The following is a 20,975-nucleotide window of genomic DNA, read 5'->3' on the forward strand; positions in this document are numbered from 1 at the left end:
CACTACCACTGCCCCATCTCCATAGCCCCCATCTTCAAGTGTGTAAACAAACGCCTATGGTTGATAGCTGTAGATTTTCTAGGCATAAAGACCGTCTGGTCTGGGTGAATCAGTTGGGAGATGATTGTGTTCAGGTGCATAGCGTAGACTTTGGCAAGGATTTTTATATCCGTCATGAGAAGGGAGATTGGCTGATAAGAATCCAGTAACAACAAGTCCTTACCCGTCTTGGGGATAAGAACTATCAATGCCACGGACATGGATGGGGACAAGACAGTCGTCTCCAAGAATTCGTTGTATTGAGCAAGTAGTTTAGGAATAAAGAGACTACCAAATTTTTTGTACAGCTCCATAGGCAGACCATCAACACCCGGTGCTTTACTACAAGGGAAGAATGCTATTGCCCTTCATAGTTAGTCTAAGGAAAAGCATCTTTACCAGATAATCATACAATTGAGGTGCGGAGTATTCCGCCCTAGAAGTGTTAAAATCAGAATAGTAAGCTCAAAATACAATAGCTATCCGTTCCGTCTGATAGTGTGTCACCCGACCAGTCAGTAATAGCAGAGACCGGATAGGCTTTGTTTTAATGGAACAGGCATATAACAGGTCAAGTTCTGGAAAACTATCATGGAAGTTCAGTAAGTGTAAGGAAGATACATGTAGAAACTCAAGTGATAGGTATTTGTGCAGTAATTGAGTAAGAGTGATGGAGAGCCCCTCTGTGAATGTGGTAGTATATTACTCTGGATTTGGTGACTGAGTATTGCCTGGAGAGTAAAAGATTGGAGAATTTGAGTCTAGCTGGAGCTTCTGGTGCTGTGGAATAATAGATTGTGTGACTGCAAACAAAGAATCTATGAGCAGTAACAGAAGTATGTGTAAGGTATGTAAGCTGTGAAACTATTCCATTGTCAGGAGCAAGGACTGGATTTAGCATTTGGCACAATAGGCCTGTGCTTAATGACAGCAAATGCTGAAAGGTGGTTCTTTCCTTGCAAAGTTTGTATTTTAAACTTATTTCGCTTTTATCAGCAAAGAAAAATGTACTGAGACAAATCAACTGATAAGAGTCTATCTAAGGAGGAAATAGTGATTACGTATCCAGTTCTGTGACTGATCTGGTGAAGAATGAGAAAGGGTTTATGTAAAAGAGTTGTGGCTAGTGAATGGGGCAAAGCTTAGGACACTAAGGGTTGTGTTCTTGTTAATTATGTATCTGTACTTCGCTGAAGGGTTTCATGGGTGAGTTAGGGCACATTTCTGACAGCAAAAGATAATGATCACTTTTTAATACTGATAGTAAACATTTAATTTATACAAATGGAATGTGTTGGATGATGGAAGTGTGAAGTTCAGTTATGGGGCTTGAGTTGTCAGCAAAAGAGGCCCGGTGGAACATTAAATGTAAATCTGGGCCTGACACTTGAGGTTGTAGCACTGTACCAGAAAGTGGGCTTCAGATTTCTTGCCTGACTTTAATATACTGGATAGTCAATGGGAGGATTGGTATAAGCTTGTCAACTAAAGAATAAATTATTATTTATTCCATTGTAATCAGTGCCTGATTCAGGGTTCAGGCCACCCTAAGCTAATACGCTCATAGAGCCCGCTAGACTTCCATACCAGGATAATGCACTGTTGTTAAAAACTAACGAGTTCTTGTACTCGTAATTTAATTTGGCTCCCTTCACCCTCCCCTAAATGTGTATCTTCTTTTGTTTTTTGAAACTCAGTTCTATTTGGCTTTTTAAAAGGGTAACGGCAATATAGTTTTCATTAAAATCAGAACTGTATAGCAGAAAGGAGGCATGAACGAGCGTTACTGAGGGTGAAGATGTGAAGGTGGAGCGGGCTGTCACACCTGCACCTTTTCCATCCTTGTCTCTACTACTCATTTATCCTCAAACGTCTGCCCAAAGATGACTCATTGCCTTCAGCCTTTACCATGGGAATACGTCATAATTAAAACCTTACTACATTTTTATTTCATATTTTCTTTGTATCTTGGAGTACAGTTATTTTCTTATATTTTAAAATTAATTTCAGTTTATTACTCTCCCTTTCACAATTTTGCACCCCAAAAAAGTCTTGCGCCTTAGGCTGCAGCCTAGTAAGTCTATTGGATAACCAGGTTTTGATTGTAATAGTGTACTTTTTGCAATTCTGTGTAGATATTTGGCACAGTACATAACACAGAGAACTAGTTAAACATACATGCATACTGCATAGAAAATGAAAGGTTTGTGCCCTCTGGTAGAACGACCATTTGTGAATCAAACAAAAGCCTACCTTGTGTCCACTTTCTTTTCCTATGTCTCTGGCTCCAGGGTAACTTGTGCTTTGTGAAACATCAATTAACGGACAGAAAGCATTTTGCAAAATATTACATTTCTTTTATTCTCTTTGAAACCCTACAATACTTCTTGAATGCATAGGGATTGCAGCAGTCATATTTTGCTTTATACAGTGTTTCTTTGTATAAAAACAAAAAGTTTTTGATGTTTATTTTTGTGTAATCGTCTTGTATGCCATGTATACAACACATTTCTCCAAATTTGCTCTTGAAAATAGTGTCCTTGATACATTGTCTCTGCTGGTGTTGTCTGGTTTCAAAATAATTTAAGAAATACTGAGATCTTGATGTAGCCTTATTAATGTCTCTTCATAACTGAGGACAATTGCAGGACAATAACCTGTGGAAAAAAAAATATGTGGGAATGCATGTTTAATTTCAAAATATTTCCCAGGATCAGACATCCTATTGTTTTTTATGTAAAAATAACAAAATAGTACTTTTCTATTTCCTTTTCAACATGTACCAATACGAAGCTCTAACATATTACTGTATGTACACATTTACTGTAAATGTACCCTTATTTAATGCTGCAGTATGTAGATAATTTTATACACCTGACCATAACGCAAATGTAAATAAGACAATAAAATAAAACTCATCTGTTTGACCCAACCATCAGATAGTGATAACATAGAAGAGACAGAGCAAGTTGCCACCTTCTTCCTCTACTGCTTTGACAGTAAAGAACTCTCTCTGAGGGTGATATAGTAATAAAGTGCTTTTCCACCTTCAGGTAACAGTAATTAACAAAACTTTTTCTTTCTAGCTTCGTCATAAGCTTTCAGCCATGTATTAACATCATGCCACATGCCACCATCATTTCTGATAGGAAAACTGGGGTAAATACACACCTCCATCAACCCAGACCATGTATTGAATTGTCCATGAAGCCCTTTCCATGAGACCACACCTCTGTTTACAGGAGACTGGCACTGATCCATAAAAATGGGAGTATTACGGGGTATGATGCAGTGTTGTTTGTTTTGCTTGTACTTGAATATGACACAATTTTGCTGTGGTCTCTGCACTGGACACATTTGTATCCAGAAGGTAACTCTGGGTAAGACTATCCAAATGATGGCCTTTGTGCCCGATACTTTTTGCAGGCCTTACATAGACATTATTGAAGGACATACTTATTGTATTTGGCCCACAAGCACACAGTTGCAACATATATCAGCATTTTATGTGTAAATAATTGGATAGCACTGCTCTAGGGCAATAGAAATAAACAACTTTGCCTGGTGATATAAACATTTGGCTGCAAACCATAAAGGGAAACCAGAAAGTTAACGCAATGTAAATATTTCAAGAAGGCATACAGAAATACATTGATGTAGTCTGAAAGTGAATTGCTTGTGTTCTGATGCTGGTGATCACAACCCACCAAATCCCTTGTTTACCTTTTTATTATACCCCTAAATCCATTGGGAATCTTCTTTCTTCTTTCCTGAAGTAGTCCAATGGACTGAATGAACTTAACAACAAGACTGAATGGACTTAACTGGTCTCAAGAGGTCAATATGCAATCAGGCAATCATAGAAATTTTCCCATGCTCCAGCCAATCACACACAAGCTGCTATGATTGGCTGAGCACATATTAACCCATTGCTAATTGTAGCTCTGCTAGGCACAAATAGCTTTTCTCTATTACCGTTTATTATTTAAAATTCTTATGGACTACTTGTGAAACAAAGAATGAAAAATAACTATGAATTTAGGAATGTATTAAAAAGGTAATCAAAGAGGCATATCTGGAAATGCGGCCAAGTTTAACTAGGCCACATCCCCAGGAGGCATGCTACATTTATGTGTCCATACCCTTACTGTGCTCTTCTTGAACTCACACGTCTATTCTCATCTCCAGGCATAAGAGGCTACAAATGCAAGTTACTTACAACTGTAAATTTGACCTTATTTAACTGCACATGTGTAGTGTGGCATAGCATCCTAGTGACAGCCATATAATAAACAGAAATTCCAAGTGACCGCCAGACCATCCTATTGTATGGCAGTCATTATGATGTTCTCTGTATTGCTATTCAGAGAGTATCCTAATGACCACTATACAATTATACTATGCAGAGAGCATCCTAGTTTCCACACTACAATACAGAAAGCATCTTAGTGACCAATATACAATACAGAAAGCATTCTAGTGACCACTATAAAATACAGAGAATATTCTAGGGACATATATACAATGCAGACTGCAGTCTATTAACTTCCATATAATACATATTGCATTCTAGTGAACACCATACAATACAAACAGCATTCTAGTGACTGTCATATAATACAGAGAACATTCTAGGGGCCTATATACAATGCAGACTTCATTCTTGTGATCTCCATATAATACATACTGCAGACAAGTAACTGATATACAATACAGACTACATCCTAGATACTGCCATAGAATACAGGAAGCATCCTACTGACCAACATACAATAGAGAGAGCACCCAACTGACCACCATGTAATACAGAAAGCATCCTTGCGACCGCCATGCAATACAGCGAGAGTCATATTGAAAGCCATATAAGACAGAGATCACTGTAGTGCCCACCATTCAATACAGTTTTAATCCTTGTCCTTGATGAAATTACAAGTTAGGCTGCTCTCACTTCAATACACAGTTAAAGATAGAAATATATTGAGAAAGTATGTTGTCAACACACAATACTTTGTGCCAATATAAACAGTTAAGAGAACAGAAAGCAACTAAAAATGGACAAGTGGCCATAAAGTATTATTCACAACTCAGGCCAGTTTGCGTGGAGATGGAAAATGTCGGTTTTACATGGAGAGTACATTCACATATTTCTTATAATACTTGTTAGGTTTCTAGTATGAAGGGAAACAGAATTAGTTTATAGTATTGTACTATTTATATATTTTACAGCTCTGAAAGGCCACGATTAAATGTTGCTGATAGATGGCCAATCAAAACTAACAATTGTAGTTTGGACAAACATGATTAGATATATAACATGTCATTTTCATTTAACCAGTAGAGCCGTCTATTTGCATTCCAAGTTTCGATATTTTGCAAGCCAATGGCTAATAGCCACTGAGATGAGTGAAACCTATGCAACCATGCCATCACATAATTAATATGGACACCTTTAGGAGCTGGACATCTGAACAGTGTGGGCGCACACAAGCAGGGATTGGTGGTCAATCTACACAGAAGTTCAGCACTTTAGAAGTGCTGGACTGTCCCTCCAGCCCATTAAAAACACTTAGGTGTGATGGTCCCAATTTAGGAATGACAATCCGGACGCCCCTTCACTGCTGCATGTGGCATTGAAAGGTCATCCGTTATCGTTACAACGGCCAACTGTCCTGAAACTGGGATCTATGGGACAGTCCTCTCAAACCAGAACTGTCTTGCCTAAATAAAAACAGTTTGGACGTATGTGAATTGTCAAATAGTTCTGCAAATGTGGCTATCAAAAAAAATGGGCCACACATTTTTATTATAAATGCTGAAACTGCTGTACCAATTTTTACTATACGGGTATTAATTCAAATATTTTTTAGTACTAATGAAAATGATGAGACAATGACTAGATTGCAATAAAGGAGCATATTGGCATGTACCTCAAAAGTTTTCATTTAGCAAATAAGATCATTTAAAAAAGTTCTGTCTTTACATAAGTTTAAAAGTTTTTCATGTCTGTAATCACGTACTCCCAACAAACCATCTATGCAGGATTTTATCAATAGAATAATTCATCTAGATAGAATAATTAATATAATTGATTTGTCATGTACATTCTCAAACAGGGAATTCCTTTCTTATCTAATGTAGTGAGCGTACTAGAAAAAATTATTGAGAACACGTTTTTAAATCACTAAGATAAACAAATACTTTTAGAAACACTATTACTGGTAGAAACACATATGTAATAGATGAATCGAAAAAATTAGATTATGGTTTATCTTTGCCTATGGCTTTCTCAGTGTAATGTGTAGGTAAAGTGACTAACTGTTAGATCTGTAGATCAGTGGGGGCACGCCGGCTGCTGGCGTTACTTGCCAGTGACATCCGTCGAGATGGAGAGAAGGTCATGGGGCCATCACACTCCTTATTCTGCTTGTATTCTGGACTTTGTTCTCCTAGAGCATCTGGTGTACCTGGTCGGCTGACTTGCTTTAGGTCAGATTTGGAGAGTGCCCATGATCTATTAGCACCAAAACTGTAACGACCTCTGTTGCTGCATGTAGAATCCTGTATATATCCACTTCTCTCACCCGCCCTAGAACAGTGCCATGGAGCACTGATCCTCCTGGTTTTCCGAACTGCATTACTGGCTGTGGAGCAAATACTGTTTTGCATTGAGCAGTCCTCTGTATCTTCCGAAGGTATTTCAGTCATTGTTCCCATTTGTATACCTGGTGCAATGTCAGCACTGGAGCGAGTGCTTCGAATGAACCCACTTTTTCGCTGTGGATGGTTTTGTGCAGTCTTATTTCCAGAAACAAGTGTTTTAGTAATTTTTTCATTGTTGTTAGAGCTGGTGTTGTGAAATTGACTTTCTACTGTATTTGCAGAGTTGATCTCATTAGCGGATTTGGTTTCTTGCTCATCAAGAATACACGTATTACTGTTCTCTCTCATATCTATAATTGGGTGGAAGCCACAAGGGGGGTTTAAAATTGGATATACTGCTGGATCATTTTGCTTTTCCATCAATAATGTGTAGTTGCTGGGTGCTGAAGGAAGGGTCTTTTGTGGGCTAGAAGACGTACCAATGCATGTATGAGTTACTGTGGAAAGTTTCTTAGGTTTAATTACATAAAAATCATCAAATTCTTCTTTAAATTTATATTGTACTAAACATCCTTTTCTGACTTTTTTCACACCAAGGTGTCCTATTTCCAGAATGTTAAGAAATAGAGAGACAGCTGCTATACACTGCATAAATAACATGAACACTGTCTTCTCGGTAGGTCTGGATACAAAGCAGTCAACCACATTGGGACATGGGTCTCTTTGACATTTGTAGAGAGGAATCAGTTGAACTCCATAAAGTAAATGCTGACCAACCATAAAGCCCACCTCAACAGCAGATCTGGTAAATATATGTATGACATAAGTACAGAGGAGGGATCCACGTAGGGGAGCCTTATTGAGTTTTCTTTGCTCTAGTTGCCTCAGTTCACGTTCTAATCTCTTACGGTCTTCAGTGAACTCGTATTCTACTCCCTCTAGCTCTCCTTTCAACTGAGCTTTCCTTTTGTGCCTTTCTTTCTCAAGAGCCCTTAGTCTGTAAATCGCATGGCCCATATAAACTAATGATGGTGAAGACACAAAGATGACCTGCAGGACCCAATATCTAATCAGAGATATAGGAAAGGCTTGGTCATAACATACATTTTTGCATCCAGGCTGGTCTGTATTGCATACAAACTGTGATTGTTCATCATTCCATACTTCTTCTGCTGCAACACCCAAGACCAACATACGAAATATAAAAAGAATGGTAAGCCAGATCTTTCCAACTATGGTGGAGTGAATGTGGACTTCCTCCAGAATGACCCCCAGGAAATTCCAGTCTCCCATTTTTAGTCCACCATCTCAAGACTACAAGGAAAAAGAACAAAATATGCCATGGTGCAATTAAGTCACGCAAGCACATAATGAGGGCAAAATACAATAGAACATTGTATCAGAAAAATAACTCTATCCTATGAAATTTTATATTAGGCAGCTGTCTATACTGACAGATTCTGGAGGACATTTATGAAAGCTTTGTACAGGTAACTATGTAGAAAAGTTTGTATTTCATTTTATGTCTAATAAAATATCTTAGTCATTAAGAAAAAACAATAAGTATGGGTCATCAATACTGGTAATTTAGCCATTCATATATTAGCTTATATTATTCTAACATTCTTTAGACTGAGATAAGAAAATACCTGCTTGGTTGCTATAGGTTACTGTACATGTATGCTATTTGAACTACTTAAGCAAATAATGACATATCCATATGTTTAAAATCATGTTATTTTAGAAAACATTTTTTTTATTGATTTAAGTTCTATGCAATATTTCAACGTATTATTAAATACAATTTTTGCTTTCATCCATAACAATGACAGCCTTAAAATGGCTGTAACTTTATTAACCTTATCTTAACATATTAAGGATACATTTTGATCAATAAGCGACAATCTGAAATTTGCATAATTTACCTTATGTCATCAGCCTCTGCTATCATGCATGTTGTCAACACATCTATAACAAACGACAATACAGTTTATACTTAAATTCATGTTTTACTGAAAAAAAGTTATAAATATTTTAGATATTTAATTATATATCTGTTATTTGTATGGTATGATGCAAATATAGCCTCTGTCACACATATATATTATGGAAAGGATATGCACATTAGGAAAGGAAATAGATTTATATCCATGCAGTAAATATAGCACTGGAAAATGATAAATCAAATGATCTATCTCTAGTTAAAGCACACAGTCTGTACTACTTCCATTCTGAGAGAATACTGTGATCTTTTCAACAAAGCAAAGAGTGATAACATTACTAGTCCATTATCACTGATGTTAATCCAGTTTAAATATAAATATAGTCACAATGGCTAAGGCACAGCACTATATAAGATCTAACATTCTAATACTGACCTTATATTGTAAATAAAATCAGAAATTCCGAGAATGTCTCCATCTTCCATAGACAGCATATATTTCATTTCTCTAGATAACAGTTCATTGTCTGATTCTACTTACTGCTTGTGTTCTATTATATTTACTCATTTTAAAACCGGTCAGATGGAAGCAAGCTTTGAATTTCTACAGGGCACAAGATACAAACTAGAACTTGCTAAACCAAGTTAAAGGGGAGCTTCCTTGGTGTAAAATAACTTTGACATTTTTTTAAACAGAATAAAAATTGCACACGTACCAAAGATCAGTTGTATACAGGCATGTCTTAGCCTTATAGTTGTATAATGAAAAGATGTTTCTCTTTTCACAAATGGCATACAATCAAAGATGTCATATATACACTATTATATACACCCGATCTGTTGCATGATTTATATGCACAAGTTTACAAATGTAATATTTCAGGACAACACATAGGTGATTTACAGCATACCTTTTTGATTCACCCTGACTCAGGTAGGGCTCCATGGAGCAAATCTTGCTTTGTCCTGTGTAGTTATCATTGCGATGAGGACAGGAAAGGAAGATAGTGCTGTGTGTTCATCTTATACTCAGCATATAAAAATCAATGTATGTACAGCCTGACATCGCTCCCAGCTACATGTAAATGGTTTAGATAACCCACTCTGTTCCAGAGGCTTGCTAGATTAGTGTTCCTGGGGAGCGCTGATACATGGAAACAAAATAACTTGTTTATCTTATTATAATTGTTACATAGCCATTAAATTGCTAGGTTCAAAAGAACCTTAAAAACTGCCCCTGAGAGACTATTTCAGGGACAAAAGTAAAATATGTATTTTTTGTGTGTGGCATTTAGTACAATGTTTTGTAAATATAGGGTGGTTTACTCTGCTTTTATTACTTCAATTATAAGCTTTTTGTCTAACTTTAAGTCATGAATATTTTCTGACTTTCTGGTTATGTTGCATGGGGGCCTACATATGGTGTATGAGATGCCTATGTCACAGAAATTTCAATTTTAATGAGGTAAGTTTGGGGCCACACACGCATACTGCAGCAGGTGTTGCCAGACTTAGAGATAAGTCAGACAAAGAAACAACGGATAAAATCAGACACAAAAAGTCTCCAGTCTGCAGCATCACAAAAACTCATTTTTTTCCGGTTGTCCTATATATATATAATGTATTCCCTGGGAAGGTGCAATGTTGTGTATATATATTCTCCCCGTGTTTGCGTGGGGTTGGGTGCTCTGGTTTACTCGTACAATCTAAAAACATACTAGTAGGTTAATTGACTGCTATCAAATTGCCCTTAGTCTCTCTCGGTCTGTGTGTGTATGTTCGGGAATTTAGACTGTAAACTCCAATGGGGCAGGGACTGATGTAAGTTCTCTGTACAGCGCTGTGGATTTAGTGGCATTATATAAATACCTGATGATGATGATGATATAGGTTCACATACAGTCAGGGGCTGGCTATCAAATTTTAACTGCTCAGCAGCTTATTATGAACATTGTAAATGAAATAAAATGCAGGTAGCCCACTGACCCAGCCCAAGGTAACCCACTATGGTACCGGTCCAGGGGGAGGATGCTGTCCTGCCCCCCAAGCCAGCCTGCACCTGCATAGAGTTGTTGTTTTCAGAGCACCGCCCAGGTCTATCTTCAGTATATCTCTTTCTAGGAAGTAGACTTGTGTTCACCCTGCAGACACCCCCTTTTAGTCTCAACCACAAAACAATATAAGGACACAAGCTGTTTTATGGGACAAACCTCTTTATTTAGGAATGGGAAATGTAATCATCTAGACAATATATCTGACCAGCATGTAACTAGGATGCCGTTCTCCTGGTAAGATATATTCACAATATTTATTATCGTTTATTTATATACCACCAACCACTGTGTCAATATATTGCAGTGCTGTGCACAGAATTTATAATCATACACATCAGCCCATGCCTTTTGGATCTTACAGTCTAAGGTGGCTAACATATACACACACACACACACACACAGACTATTTGTCAGAAGCTAATTGACCTACCAGTACATTTTTGGACAAGGCCCCATAGTTAGGATGGTGCAAGGCCCTAGTCAGTTAGGAGGGCGCAAGGTCCTGGTTACTTAGGAGGGCGCAAGGCCCTGGTTACTTAGGAGGGCGCAAGGCCCTGGTGACTTAGGAGGGCCCTGATGGTTAGTAGGGCAATAGGCCCTGATAGTTGATAGTGGGCATTTGGCCCAGGTCTAGCGGGACGCTAGGTCCCGAAGTAGTGTAGGGGACACTCAGTCAATTGGTAGTTAAGAAGTAGAGTCTGGAGCAGTTTACAGAACCCCTCCATCCGTCCGGAAGGGCACCTAAGTCCTGAGCCCCAGGACAAGGCAGGCTGAACAGCCAGGGCTTGGACCGCGGGAGAAGGCCTGTGGAGTGACAGTGTCTCCGGGCGTGGGTGTGTCCTGTGTGAGGTAAAGAAGGTACCTTGCGTTCCATAGCGGTCCCTCGGGATTGAGTGAGTATCTGGTGTGCTGGGGAAGGGATTGTTGTTGTGGCTTTGTCTTCCTTGTTTTGCAGGTGTGGTTCGTAAGACAAGGTTTGCGGAGTATCTCTGGAGTGGAAGGAAGAGAGAGTCACCATCGCAGACTTACGTCCGTGAGTATAGCCGCGGCGAGGGCTGTTCCCTTGGTGCACTCACCTTGTGGAGCTGTCCCTCCCGTATTTTCCCCTTTCCCCTTACAGCAAAATGAGTGCCCTGCACACGAAGTCAGGAGTCTTCTTCCCCTGCAGCGTTTGGACGATGGACATCCTCATCCCTCCCCCAGTGGACCTCTTACACAACCAAGATTGGTTGATATGTGATGACAGCATGTCCTTATGTAGAGAAGTTGCCTAAAGTCATGGGGTAAGGTGTGCAAGGAATAGACTTGAAGTCAGATATTTAACAGTTAGGAATGCAGGAAACCAAGACCATATTAAGGAAAAGGGTAGCAGGAAGCAGGGCTCACAAACATGAATGGAACTGGATTTAGCTCAAGACCTAGGTAATCTAACTGTGAGGGACTAGTGGACACAAGAGCACAGAACCAGTAAAACACCCTGTCTGAAATAGGTATGAAATGGTTTACATTTGAGCCATCTGAGAATGTGTCAGAAACGCATCAAACAGCTGGTACAGATGGTACAAGATTTTTCTGTTTTCAGTCTTTCCTTGAATTGATAAACCCTGACAGTAATTCATGGGAGGGATCACACAAATCTGTGTGAAGATGTACTGCATTAATCAATATCTCTTTCCTTTATCTTGCTGATCATTTAGAAGTCATACCCTTCTCTACACATTTTGTAGTTGCGAATTTCCTGTCTGAAAAAAAAAATGTGGTCACAATTTTCAAATCAGAACACTGTTGTAAATGCTCTTGCTAACTTCTAGTGACTATGTACATAATGTGTTGCAGTAGAGATTAATTAACATTTTCAAGTGGAGTGTTATGCTTAGAAGGCATTGCAACACAACATCAGGCAGGTTATTATTAACAGTTATTTAAATAGCGCCATGGGGAGAACATGCAAACTCCACAAAGATAGGGACCTGGTTGGAATCAAACCCATGCCCCCAAAATGGGATACCATGTGAGGCAGCAATCAGGGAAGGGCTGGCAAAGTTTAGGCTGGGGGGCAAGACTGACTTAGTAGTCTATTTTAAAGGGAAAAACATGCAGGTGGCCCAGTGATCCAGCTCAAGATAGCCCACTATGGGACTGGCTCAGGGGACAGATGCACCCTGTCCCCCAGTCAGGCTGCCCCTGCCAGCAATGCTAACCTGCTATTAGAATGGGTTTTATTTTAACATGTGGTCGAATGCTTTGCACTAGAGTTAAAAAATTCAAGTTAATTGTTTTAACACCAGTGATTATGCTCCCTAAAAACAACAATATGTGCACTAATGGCACCAACCTTGTAGTGGCCTGTGAATGGAACTCAGTTTGTAAGGCTGTATAAACAGCAACTCAGACTTCAATGAAGCCTGAGCTCTAGTTTACTGTACAGAAGGATGGTGCCAGTTTGGGACACCTCTTCTAATAGCACTGGTACTAGGCTATTGTAGTGTAATTTAGGGTGCTCCATTCCACTAAAGACCCTCAGTTTTGCACAACTACTGCTGGTCTTCAGTTCTCTTATAATGAAACCTATTTTCTACCTCCCTCTTGCACCTCAGGAGAGAATTGTATTTCCAGGTGTATTCCAAGCAGGAGGAAGACATGAACCTATGTAAGAGTGCAGTGTCCTGGAGAGCAGACAGGATGAATCATCCATTACCTGTATCTATGTCTGTGTAATAACATACTTCAACACATCATTATTCACAGTTCACACTCGGATGCAGGGCAGCCATCAGAAACTTTGGGGCTCAGTACTAATTAATCTGGCAGGGCCCCCCTCCCTCTTCGCCATACATGTGCCCCCTATCCCTCATCACAGTACATTCCCCCCCCTCCCTCATCACAGTAAATGTTCCCCTCCCCAAAGTAAATGTCCCCCTCTTCCCCCCAATCACAGTAGATGCTCCCCTAATCACAGTAAATGTCCCCCTCCCCCCAATTACAGTAGATGCCCCCCTAATCACAGTAAATGCCCCCCTCCCCCCAATTACAGTTAGTGTCCCAATTTCCCTCCCACCTCAATCAGTTAATGTCCCCCCCAATCACAGTTAATATCCCCCTCTCCCCCCTCCAATCACAGTTAATGTTCCCCTCTCCCCCCAGGCACAGTTAATGTCCCCTCTTCTATCTGCCCCTCTCATATAAAATGAATGCATAATTAACATACCTTCTCCTCCGTGATGCTGCATCTCCCAGTCACTGATACACTGTGAGCGCGGTGCGCAGTGATAACGTCACCGCGCCGCGCTCCCAGCCTATCAGAGCCTGGGAGGTTTAGCTGCAGCATCGCGGAGAAGAAGGGGCAGTACGGTCAGTAGATTGAGAGGCCTGGACAGTCCAGAGAGCTCGGACAGACGGAGAGGTCTGTCCGGGCCCCCTAATCTGTTCCGGGCCCCTCACAGCAGTACTGGCCGTACCCCCCTGATGGCGGCCCTGCTGGGATGGTACATTACTCTCAAGGCCTCACCAACGTGCAGTAGGAAAATGAGAGAACACCAAACCAAGAGCAATTTCCATATGTATTGTAAGTAACCTGCAGCTCTTAAACTGTTGAAGAAGGCAGGTAGATCTTACAGGGACTTGTGAGTGTAGAAAATTTGGGGTGCCACATGTTGTCTAAGTCAGGGTCACACATTAGTGATAGGATTGTTAATGCTGCAGTGACTTTAAGTAAGGCGTTTTTGTCCAATAATCGGACAAATCAGCCAACATACAACTGTTCGGTCGGAAGTCGGGTTAGTGTGTATAGTGACACGATAGTTGAAAGTCGTACCACAGTGTTGATTGTCTGCTTTTTTGGTTGGTTGTACTGTTTAATATTTTTCGCCCAATCACCTAACAATTATGTAGTTTGTATAAGTTTCCAATCAATCCACGAGCAACTGCAGATAGTTCCTGATGCTGCGACTCCTTTGGGGGACTGTGTATGTTAATTTCTGATGCCTGTACCTGTCCCATGTTGTGCGGTTTAGTCACATCAATGATTTGGTAATTAGGTGCTTCTTGAGGTAAAGCAATAGCAGGTGTCTATTGCATTAATGCGCACAGCATATGTCTGCCAGTTTAATTATAAACCTTTTGTCAGTGTAGTGTTATAAAATAAACAATTGGGCGTGTGCCTACAATCAAATCTTCCCCTAAAAAAGACCTAACACACAGATGTCCACAAAGTCATTTTATGTGTATTACTTATATCTGCCTCCATAATTACAACCCTTTGTCCCTTTAATGTACACTCAATACACATTCATAAAAATTCAAAATATGTGTATTACATATGTCTGCCATCATAATTATATAACTGTGTCAATGTACTGCACAAGAATAGCCACATTTTTGTGTTTCTTATAGATGAGTATTCTATATGACTGGTCGCACACGTGTAAATGGTAAAGCACCTTGTTCTGTAACTCTTTACATGTATATTCAACATGGTTTATAATTGAAACTTTATTTACTTATTAATGCATATATTTCTAAAATACACAGAATAAGCCACACATTGCGAATCCAACAGATTTATTGTTGAATACTGTACAAAAAGGTTATTGTTGAAAACTATAAAGCTCCACTATAAGATTGGACTGTTTAACGGTTAAAGTGACTAGTGCTTTGTGGCATAATATTCTGAAACACCTAAAACATCTCCATGAAGTTTTTTTCTAGTTTTTTTTTTTTAAAAAAAAAAATTAACACTACTGATGCCCTTAATTCTTGAAAATTTTCGTCAAGCTTTCCCATATTCTCGACCACACCCTTCAAAGGACTACCAACATTATTTTCTCCCTCAGAACATTCATCCTATAAGACGGTGGTATCTACAAGAAATGGAAAAAATATGTTTAGCATTTACCTAATTTAACTTTAAATCCAACACCATACAAAATCCCAGTTGCTCACCTTATACAATGCTCGTAATAAGTTTATGTTGTGGTCCATCTTGTTGCAACTCTACAAGGTAGAGATGTTCACTGACCCTCGTGTTCTGGTTTTGGTTTTTGTTTTGGATTCACAAAAAATTATAATATAGTTAGGTACCTTTGACGGAAAGTGCAGATTACAAATACTGTGAATACTGATGAAACAGCAGCAAAGTGGAAGATAATACATATACACGTCTGTTTAGGCATCCATGTGTTAGGAACCCCTCCAGCCAGTACATCAACACCCGGAGTCTGCTCTGAAGTCTGGTGTTCGCTGGAGCCCCTAGTGGTGGGGACAGACTTGGCCGCAGACAGCAGAGGGTCGTGAGTTGTGCACTGACTGGGGAGAACCCAGCGATAGAGTATAGGAGTAACCAGCAGAGTGAAGTCCAAGCAAGGGTCGAGGGACGGCAGCAAGCAGAGTATCCAGTAGACTAGCCGAGGTCAGAGGTCACAGGCGAAATGGCAGCGTCAGAGTCCAGGCAATAAATCAAGGGGCACAGGCAGACAAGCGTAGTCAAATATTCAAGCAAGGTTCGGCAACGGTAAACAGGATCAAGGATAAGCAGGTAGAGAGAGAGAGCAGGCTACAGCACTGGAGCAGGAACTATAACCGGCAGTGAGGCCCATTCCTCACTGCCTTAAATACTATGATGGGCAAATCAGAAAGGAGGAGCACAGGCTGATAATCAGCCTCAGGAGGCTGCTGATTAATTATTACCTGGGAACTAGCATAGCACATATTACAACCAGGAACATGTATGAATGGCAATATAATCATGCAAGAGCTCCCCCTGGAGTTTTAGGATGTCCCTACAACCTCTACAAATATAACAGTGCATTGAAACTAATGCACGTGCTCGGCTGCTACCTCACGCCAGGATGCGGTTTACCGCCGCGGCTCGTAACACCATGCTTACATCACTTCTGCAAGCAACGTTGTTCATTGTTAATAAAACTGTTGTCTTTATACCGTTCAAAAAAATTTAAAATAATCCTCCACCATTCTTTGGATGTTGATAGTTGATAGTAGAATCAGGTGGAGTTACAGCAGAGGTGTCACTAATTCTGGTCAATTCTTTTACAAAAGACAAGACAAGATGTCAAAATGTTGTGCTGAGTCATCTGCATCATCAATGGGTGTCTAAGATTTTTGCAAAGCACACAACAGTATAAAGCACATTTAGGTAACATTGGCACACAGCGGTATCTGAAAGGAAAAGTGGTGCAAGATAGAATTGTCCTTGGGCCCTCCCACCCTTATGTTGGATCTTAAAAAGGACATGCACACTTTAACAAACCAAGCGCTTCAGCGACAAGGAGTGCCACTTTTGAGGCTGATGTGCTTGTGTCACGGTCCGAAGACTGGATAGGAGCCCAGTGGCAGGGAGGAAGGCTGGCCAACAGGAGATTAGAATATAAGAATAGTCAAATGTAGCCGGGTACGGGACACAGAGAGGCAATGAGGTACAATGGTTAGGAAAGAAGCGAAGTCGAGAGCAAGCCAAGGTCGATACACGAGTAGAAGATGTCTGCAGGTAAGAAAAGCAACAGGAACAGGAGCTAGATCACAGGCAAGGAGCACAATAATCAGGCACTGGAGACAGGAACTGCCCAGGCTTTTATAGGAAGTCAAGGGGTGGAGCACAAGAAAAAGCAAGGAACTGTCCAGCAGCCAGAATAGCTCGGTCAGTAGAGCAGCAGTCCACAGAGGCAGAAGCCCTGGATTTGAATCCTGACAGTACTCCCCTCCTTCCAGTACGTCCTTTGAATGTTTCAGGAGCTTGTTTGCTAGGATGTCTCTGGTGAAATAGTCTGGTTAATCTGGAGGCATGGACATTTTCTGCAGGCTTCCACGAATTTTCTTCCAGACCCTATCCCCTCCATTTCACCAAGTATTGTAACCAATTTCTGTGGATTCTGGAGTCCAGGATCTGTTCAACAATAAATTCTTCTTCTCCTTCCACCTTGACTGGTGGTGGTGGGGACCGAAATCCAGGCCAGGGAAGGGGTTGTCTTGAAATGGTTTGAACAGACAAATATGGAATACCAGATGTATTTTCATAGAGGCGGGAAGTTGTAAGCGGAAGGCAACTTGACCAATTTGAGATTTGATTTTAAATGGCCCAATAAACTTTTGACCCAATTTTGGTGAGAGCATCCGCTGTTTAAGGTTTTTAGTGGATAGCCAGACTTTGTCTCCAACAAGAAAATTGGGTACATCTTTACGGTGTCTGTTGGCAGCTTGCCTGTAATGTTCATGGGCTTCTCTCAAAGTTTCAATAAGCCTCTTTTGAACTTCTTGTAAACTTGTGATTCTATCAGTCACTGTTGGAATTGATGTGGAAACCGGGAGATTTGGAATAAACGTTGGATGGAGTCCAAAGTTGGCAAAGAAAGGCGTCTTGAAAATTGAACTGTGTTCAGAGTTATTGTAAGAGAATTCAGCAGTGGGTAGAAAATTCATCCAATCATCTTGAAGGTAGCTAATAAAACATCTTAAATATTGTTCAAGTGTCTGATTAATCCTTTCAGTCTGTCCATTAGACTGTGGGTGAAAAACAGGGGACAGATTAAGTTTTATTCCCTGTACAGTGCAAAAACTCTTCCAGAGCTTAGCAGTGAACTGAACACCTAGATCAGAGACTATGTCATCGGGGATGCCATGAAGCCTGAATATTTCCTGAATTAAAAGCTCTGCAGTCTGTTTAGCAGTGGGTACTCCTTTAACAGGGATAAAATGAGCCATTTTAGTTAGACGGTCCACTACCACAAGAATTGTTGTCATCCCTTTTGAAGGAGGTAGATCAACTATGAAATCCATAGAGATAGAGCTCCAGGGACAATATGGAATAGGAAGAGGTTGTAGCAAACCTAGTGGTGAGGTGCGAGGAGTCTTGTTTCGGACACATTTCAGACATGATGAATCATATTTTTTTAACATTGCTTTTACAATTTGGCCACGAAAACGAACGTGCCAACAATTCTTGAGCCCTGTATACTCCTAAATGTCCAGCAGGTTTGGAATCATGGACTAATTTCAATACTTCAACTCGTACTGACTCGAGTACATAAAGGCGATTAATTAACATCTGAAGAAGGACTTCTGAAGAAAGGATCAGCGTCATAACCATTCTTCAAAAGAGAGAGTAAATCCGTAGAAACAGTTGCCCATAAGAAGCTGTGCTCAGGTAGAATAGTCTTTCCGGAATTTTCTTCCAGATGAGGCTCGAAGAACATTCTTGAGAGTGCATCTGCTTTGCCATTTCTTGATCCCGGTCGGTAAGAAATTATAAAGTTAAAGCGAGAGAATAATAAAGTCCATCTGGCCTGTCTTAAGAGAAAATTGTTTAGCAGTGCGTAAAAATTCACGGGGTAGATAGAACCCTTAAGAAGGTGTCTCCATTCTGAGAAAGCACACTTAATGGCCAGTAATTCATTGTTCCCAATATCATAGTTTTTCTCAGCGGATGTCATCTGGCGAGAAAAACAATCACAAGGATGCAACAACATCTTCTCACCGACACGTTGAGAAAGAATTGCTCCCACTGCAGAATCAGAGGCATCAACTTCGACAATAAAGAGTAATTCAGGATTTGGATGTATCATGATTGGTGCTGATGTGAAAAGAGTCTTAAGTTGGGTAAAAGCTTATTGAGCTTTAGGTGACCATTCAAAAGGAACGCCCTTCTTGGTAAGTTGCGTAATAGGAGAAACGATTCCAGAAAAGTTCCTTATGAATTTCCGGTAGAAATTGGCAAAACCAATAAACCGTTGTACTTGTTTTTCATTCTTGGGTATAGGCAAGTTAATGACTGCATCAATCTTACTGGGATACATGCTCAGACCATCATGGGAAATTATGTATCCTAAGAATTGAATTTTGGCTTGTTCAAATTCACACTTTTCCAATTTGATATACAATTGGTTGCTCCGAAGTCTTTCGAGTACAGTACAGATATGTTTGCGATGTTCTTCCAGATTATCGGATAACGATTGTTGACTGTAATCTTGATGAGTTCCCTATAATCAGTATAGGGGCGAAAGGTAGAATCTTTCTTTTCAACAAAGAATAAGGCAGCACCAGCAGGAAAAGTAGAATGACGAATGAAGCCTTTCTGTAAGTTTTCATCCAGAAATTCCCGGAGGAATTTTAGCTCTGGTTCAGATGGATATTAAAGTCGCCCAAAAGGTATGGATGATCCTGGAAAACAGCTCAATGGGACAGTCATAAGGGCGATGAGGAGGTAATATATCTGCATTCATTTTATCACAGACATCTGAAAATGCACTGTATTGCGGAGGAAATTTGAAATCTTTAGAAGGAAGTTCGGTGACTTGCTGGTCTTCAGATACCACAGTTCTAGATAGGCAGCTTAGTTTGCAGTGCTCAGAAGGAAAGGATAAAATGCTCTCACAATATTGGTGGCGTTATCAGAAATGACATATCCTAAGGTGAGTCCAAGCGGGATAAGCCATGTTTCAATGACATCCCTTAGTTTTGTAACATATTGTCAGCTGTATGCCTCTTAGTGAAACCGGTGATACACAGAGTAGCCTGCCTCTGAAAAATGTGACGTACTTGGGTACATGCTGCTGCTATTCCTGCTTGTGAAGGCGAATCACCAACCCAGTGGGCTGTCACAGTCATATAATCTTTAGTTTGCCCAGTTCCGCTTGTCCCCATATCTGTGGTTAAGTGTACAGTGGTTAGAATGGCATTTTGTAGCCCAATAATTACATTTTTCAAACCTTCTGGTAGAGGTGAAGAATAGCTTTTCTAGTAAAATGGTGTCTTGATGGAATTTTGATAACACAATACAATGTGACTGCAGATTTTGAAGAACACTGACAGCCCTATTGTTTCTATTTTAGCAATGACAATTAGCAATGGAGCTCTCCTCTTTGTGTGTAACCTATGTAACACCATACAATTTGACTGCAAATTCTGAAGACCAAGCCTGCCAGCCCTAGTATTTCTATTTCAGCAATGACACTTAGCAATGGAGCTCTCCTCTTTGTGTGTAACCTATATAACACCGTACAATTTGACTGTAAATTCAGAAGACCAAGCCTGCCAGCCCTATTATTTGTATTTTAGCAATGACAATTAGCAATGGAGCTTTCCTGAATGTCACTGGAGACTTTGAAGTACACTGCTACCCCTCCTCTTTATTTGCTACCTATGACGCTGCCCAACTGCTCTAGAGACTGCCAAGAACTGTGCTACCCCTACTGTGTCCCTCTGTGAAATGGCGCTGGATCGCCGTGGAGGGTGGTACTTATAGAATCCAAAGCTTGCGAGATCCGACGACGTAACAATGACGTTTTGCTTCGTTTTCAATTCCAAGGGCGCGCAAAAGTACCAAGCCACCT

At 40.2% G+C, this 20,975-nt stretch overlaps 1 protein-coding gene across 1 annotated transcript; it reads right to left on the minus strand.

Moving 5' to 3' along the window:
* Window positions 1-2,407: 2,407 nt before the first annotated feature.
* Window positions 2,408-9,568, minus strand: GJA9 (gap junction protein alpha 9). Its single transcript, XM_075195382.1, has 4 exons — window positions 9,493-9,568; window positions 8,565-8,607; window positions 6,356-7,953; window positions 2,408-2,696 (listed from the first exon to the last, which is right to left on the minus strand). The coding sequence occupies exon 3, from the start codon at window positions 7,930-7,932 to the stop codon at window positions 6,358-6,360; it is 1,575 nt and encodes a 524-aa protein (XP_075051483.1). The 5' UTR covers window positions 7,933-7,953; window positions 8,565-8,607; window positions 9,493-9,568; the 3' UTR covers window positions 2,408-2,696; window positions 6,356-6,357.
* Between the last annotated feature and the right edge of the window lie 11,407 nt (window positions 9,569-20,975).

This window comes from Mixophyes fleayi, chromosome 2 (genome assembly GCF_038048845.1).
Source record: "Mixophyes fleayi isolate aMixFle1 chromosome 2, aMixFle1.hap1, whole genome shotgun sequence".
In the NCBI taxonomy this organism is placed as follows: Eukaryota; Metazoa; Chordata; class Amphibia; order Anura; family Limnodynastidae; genus Mixophyes; species Mixophyes fleayi.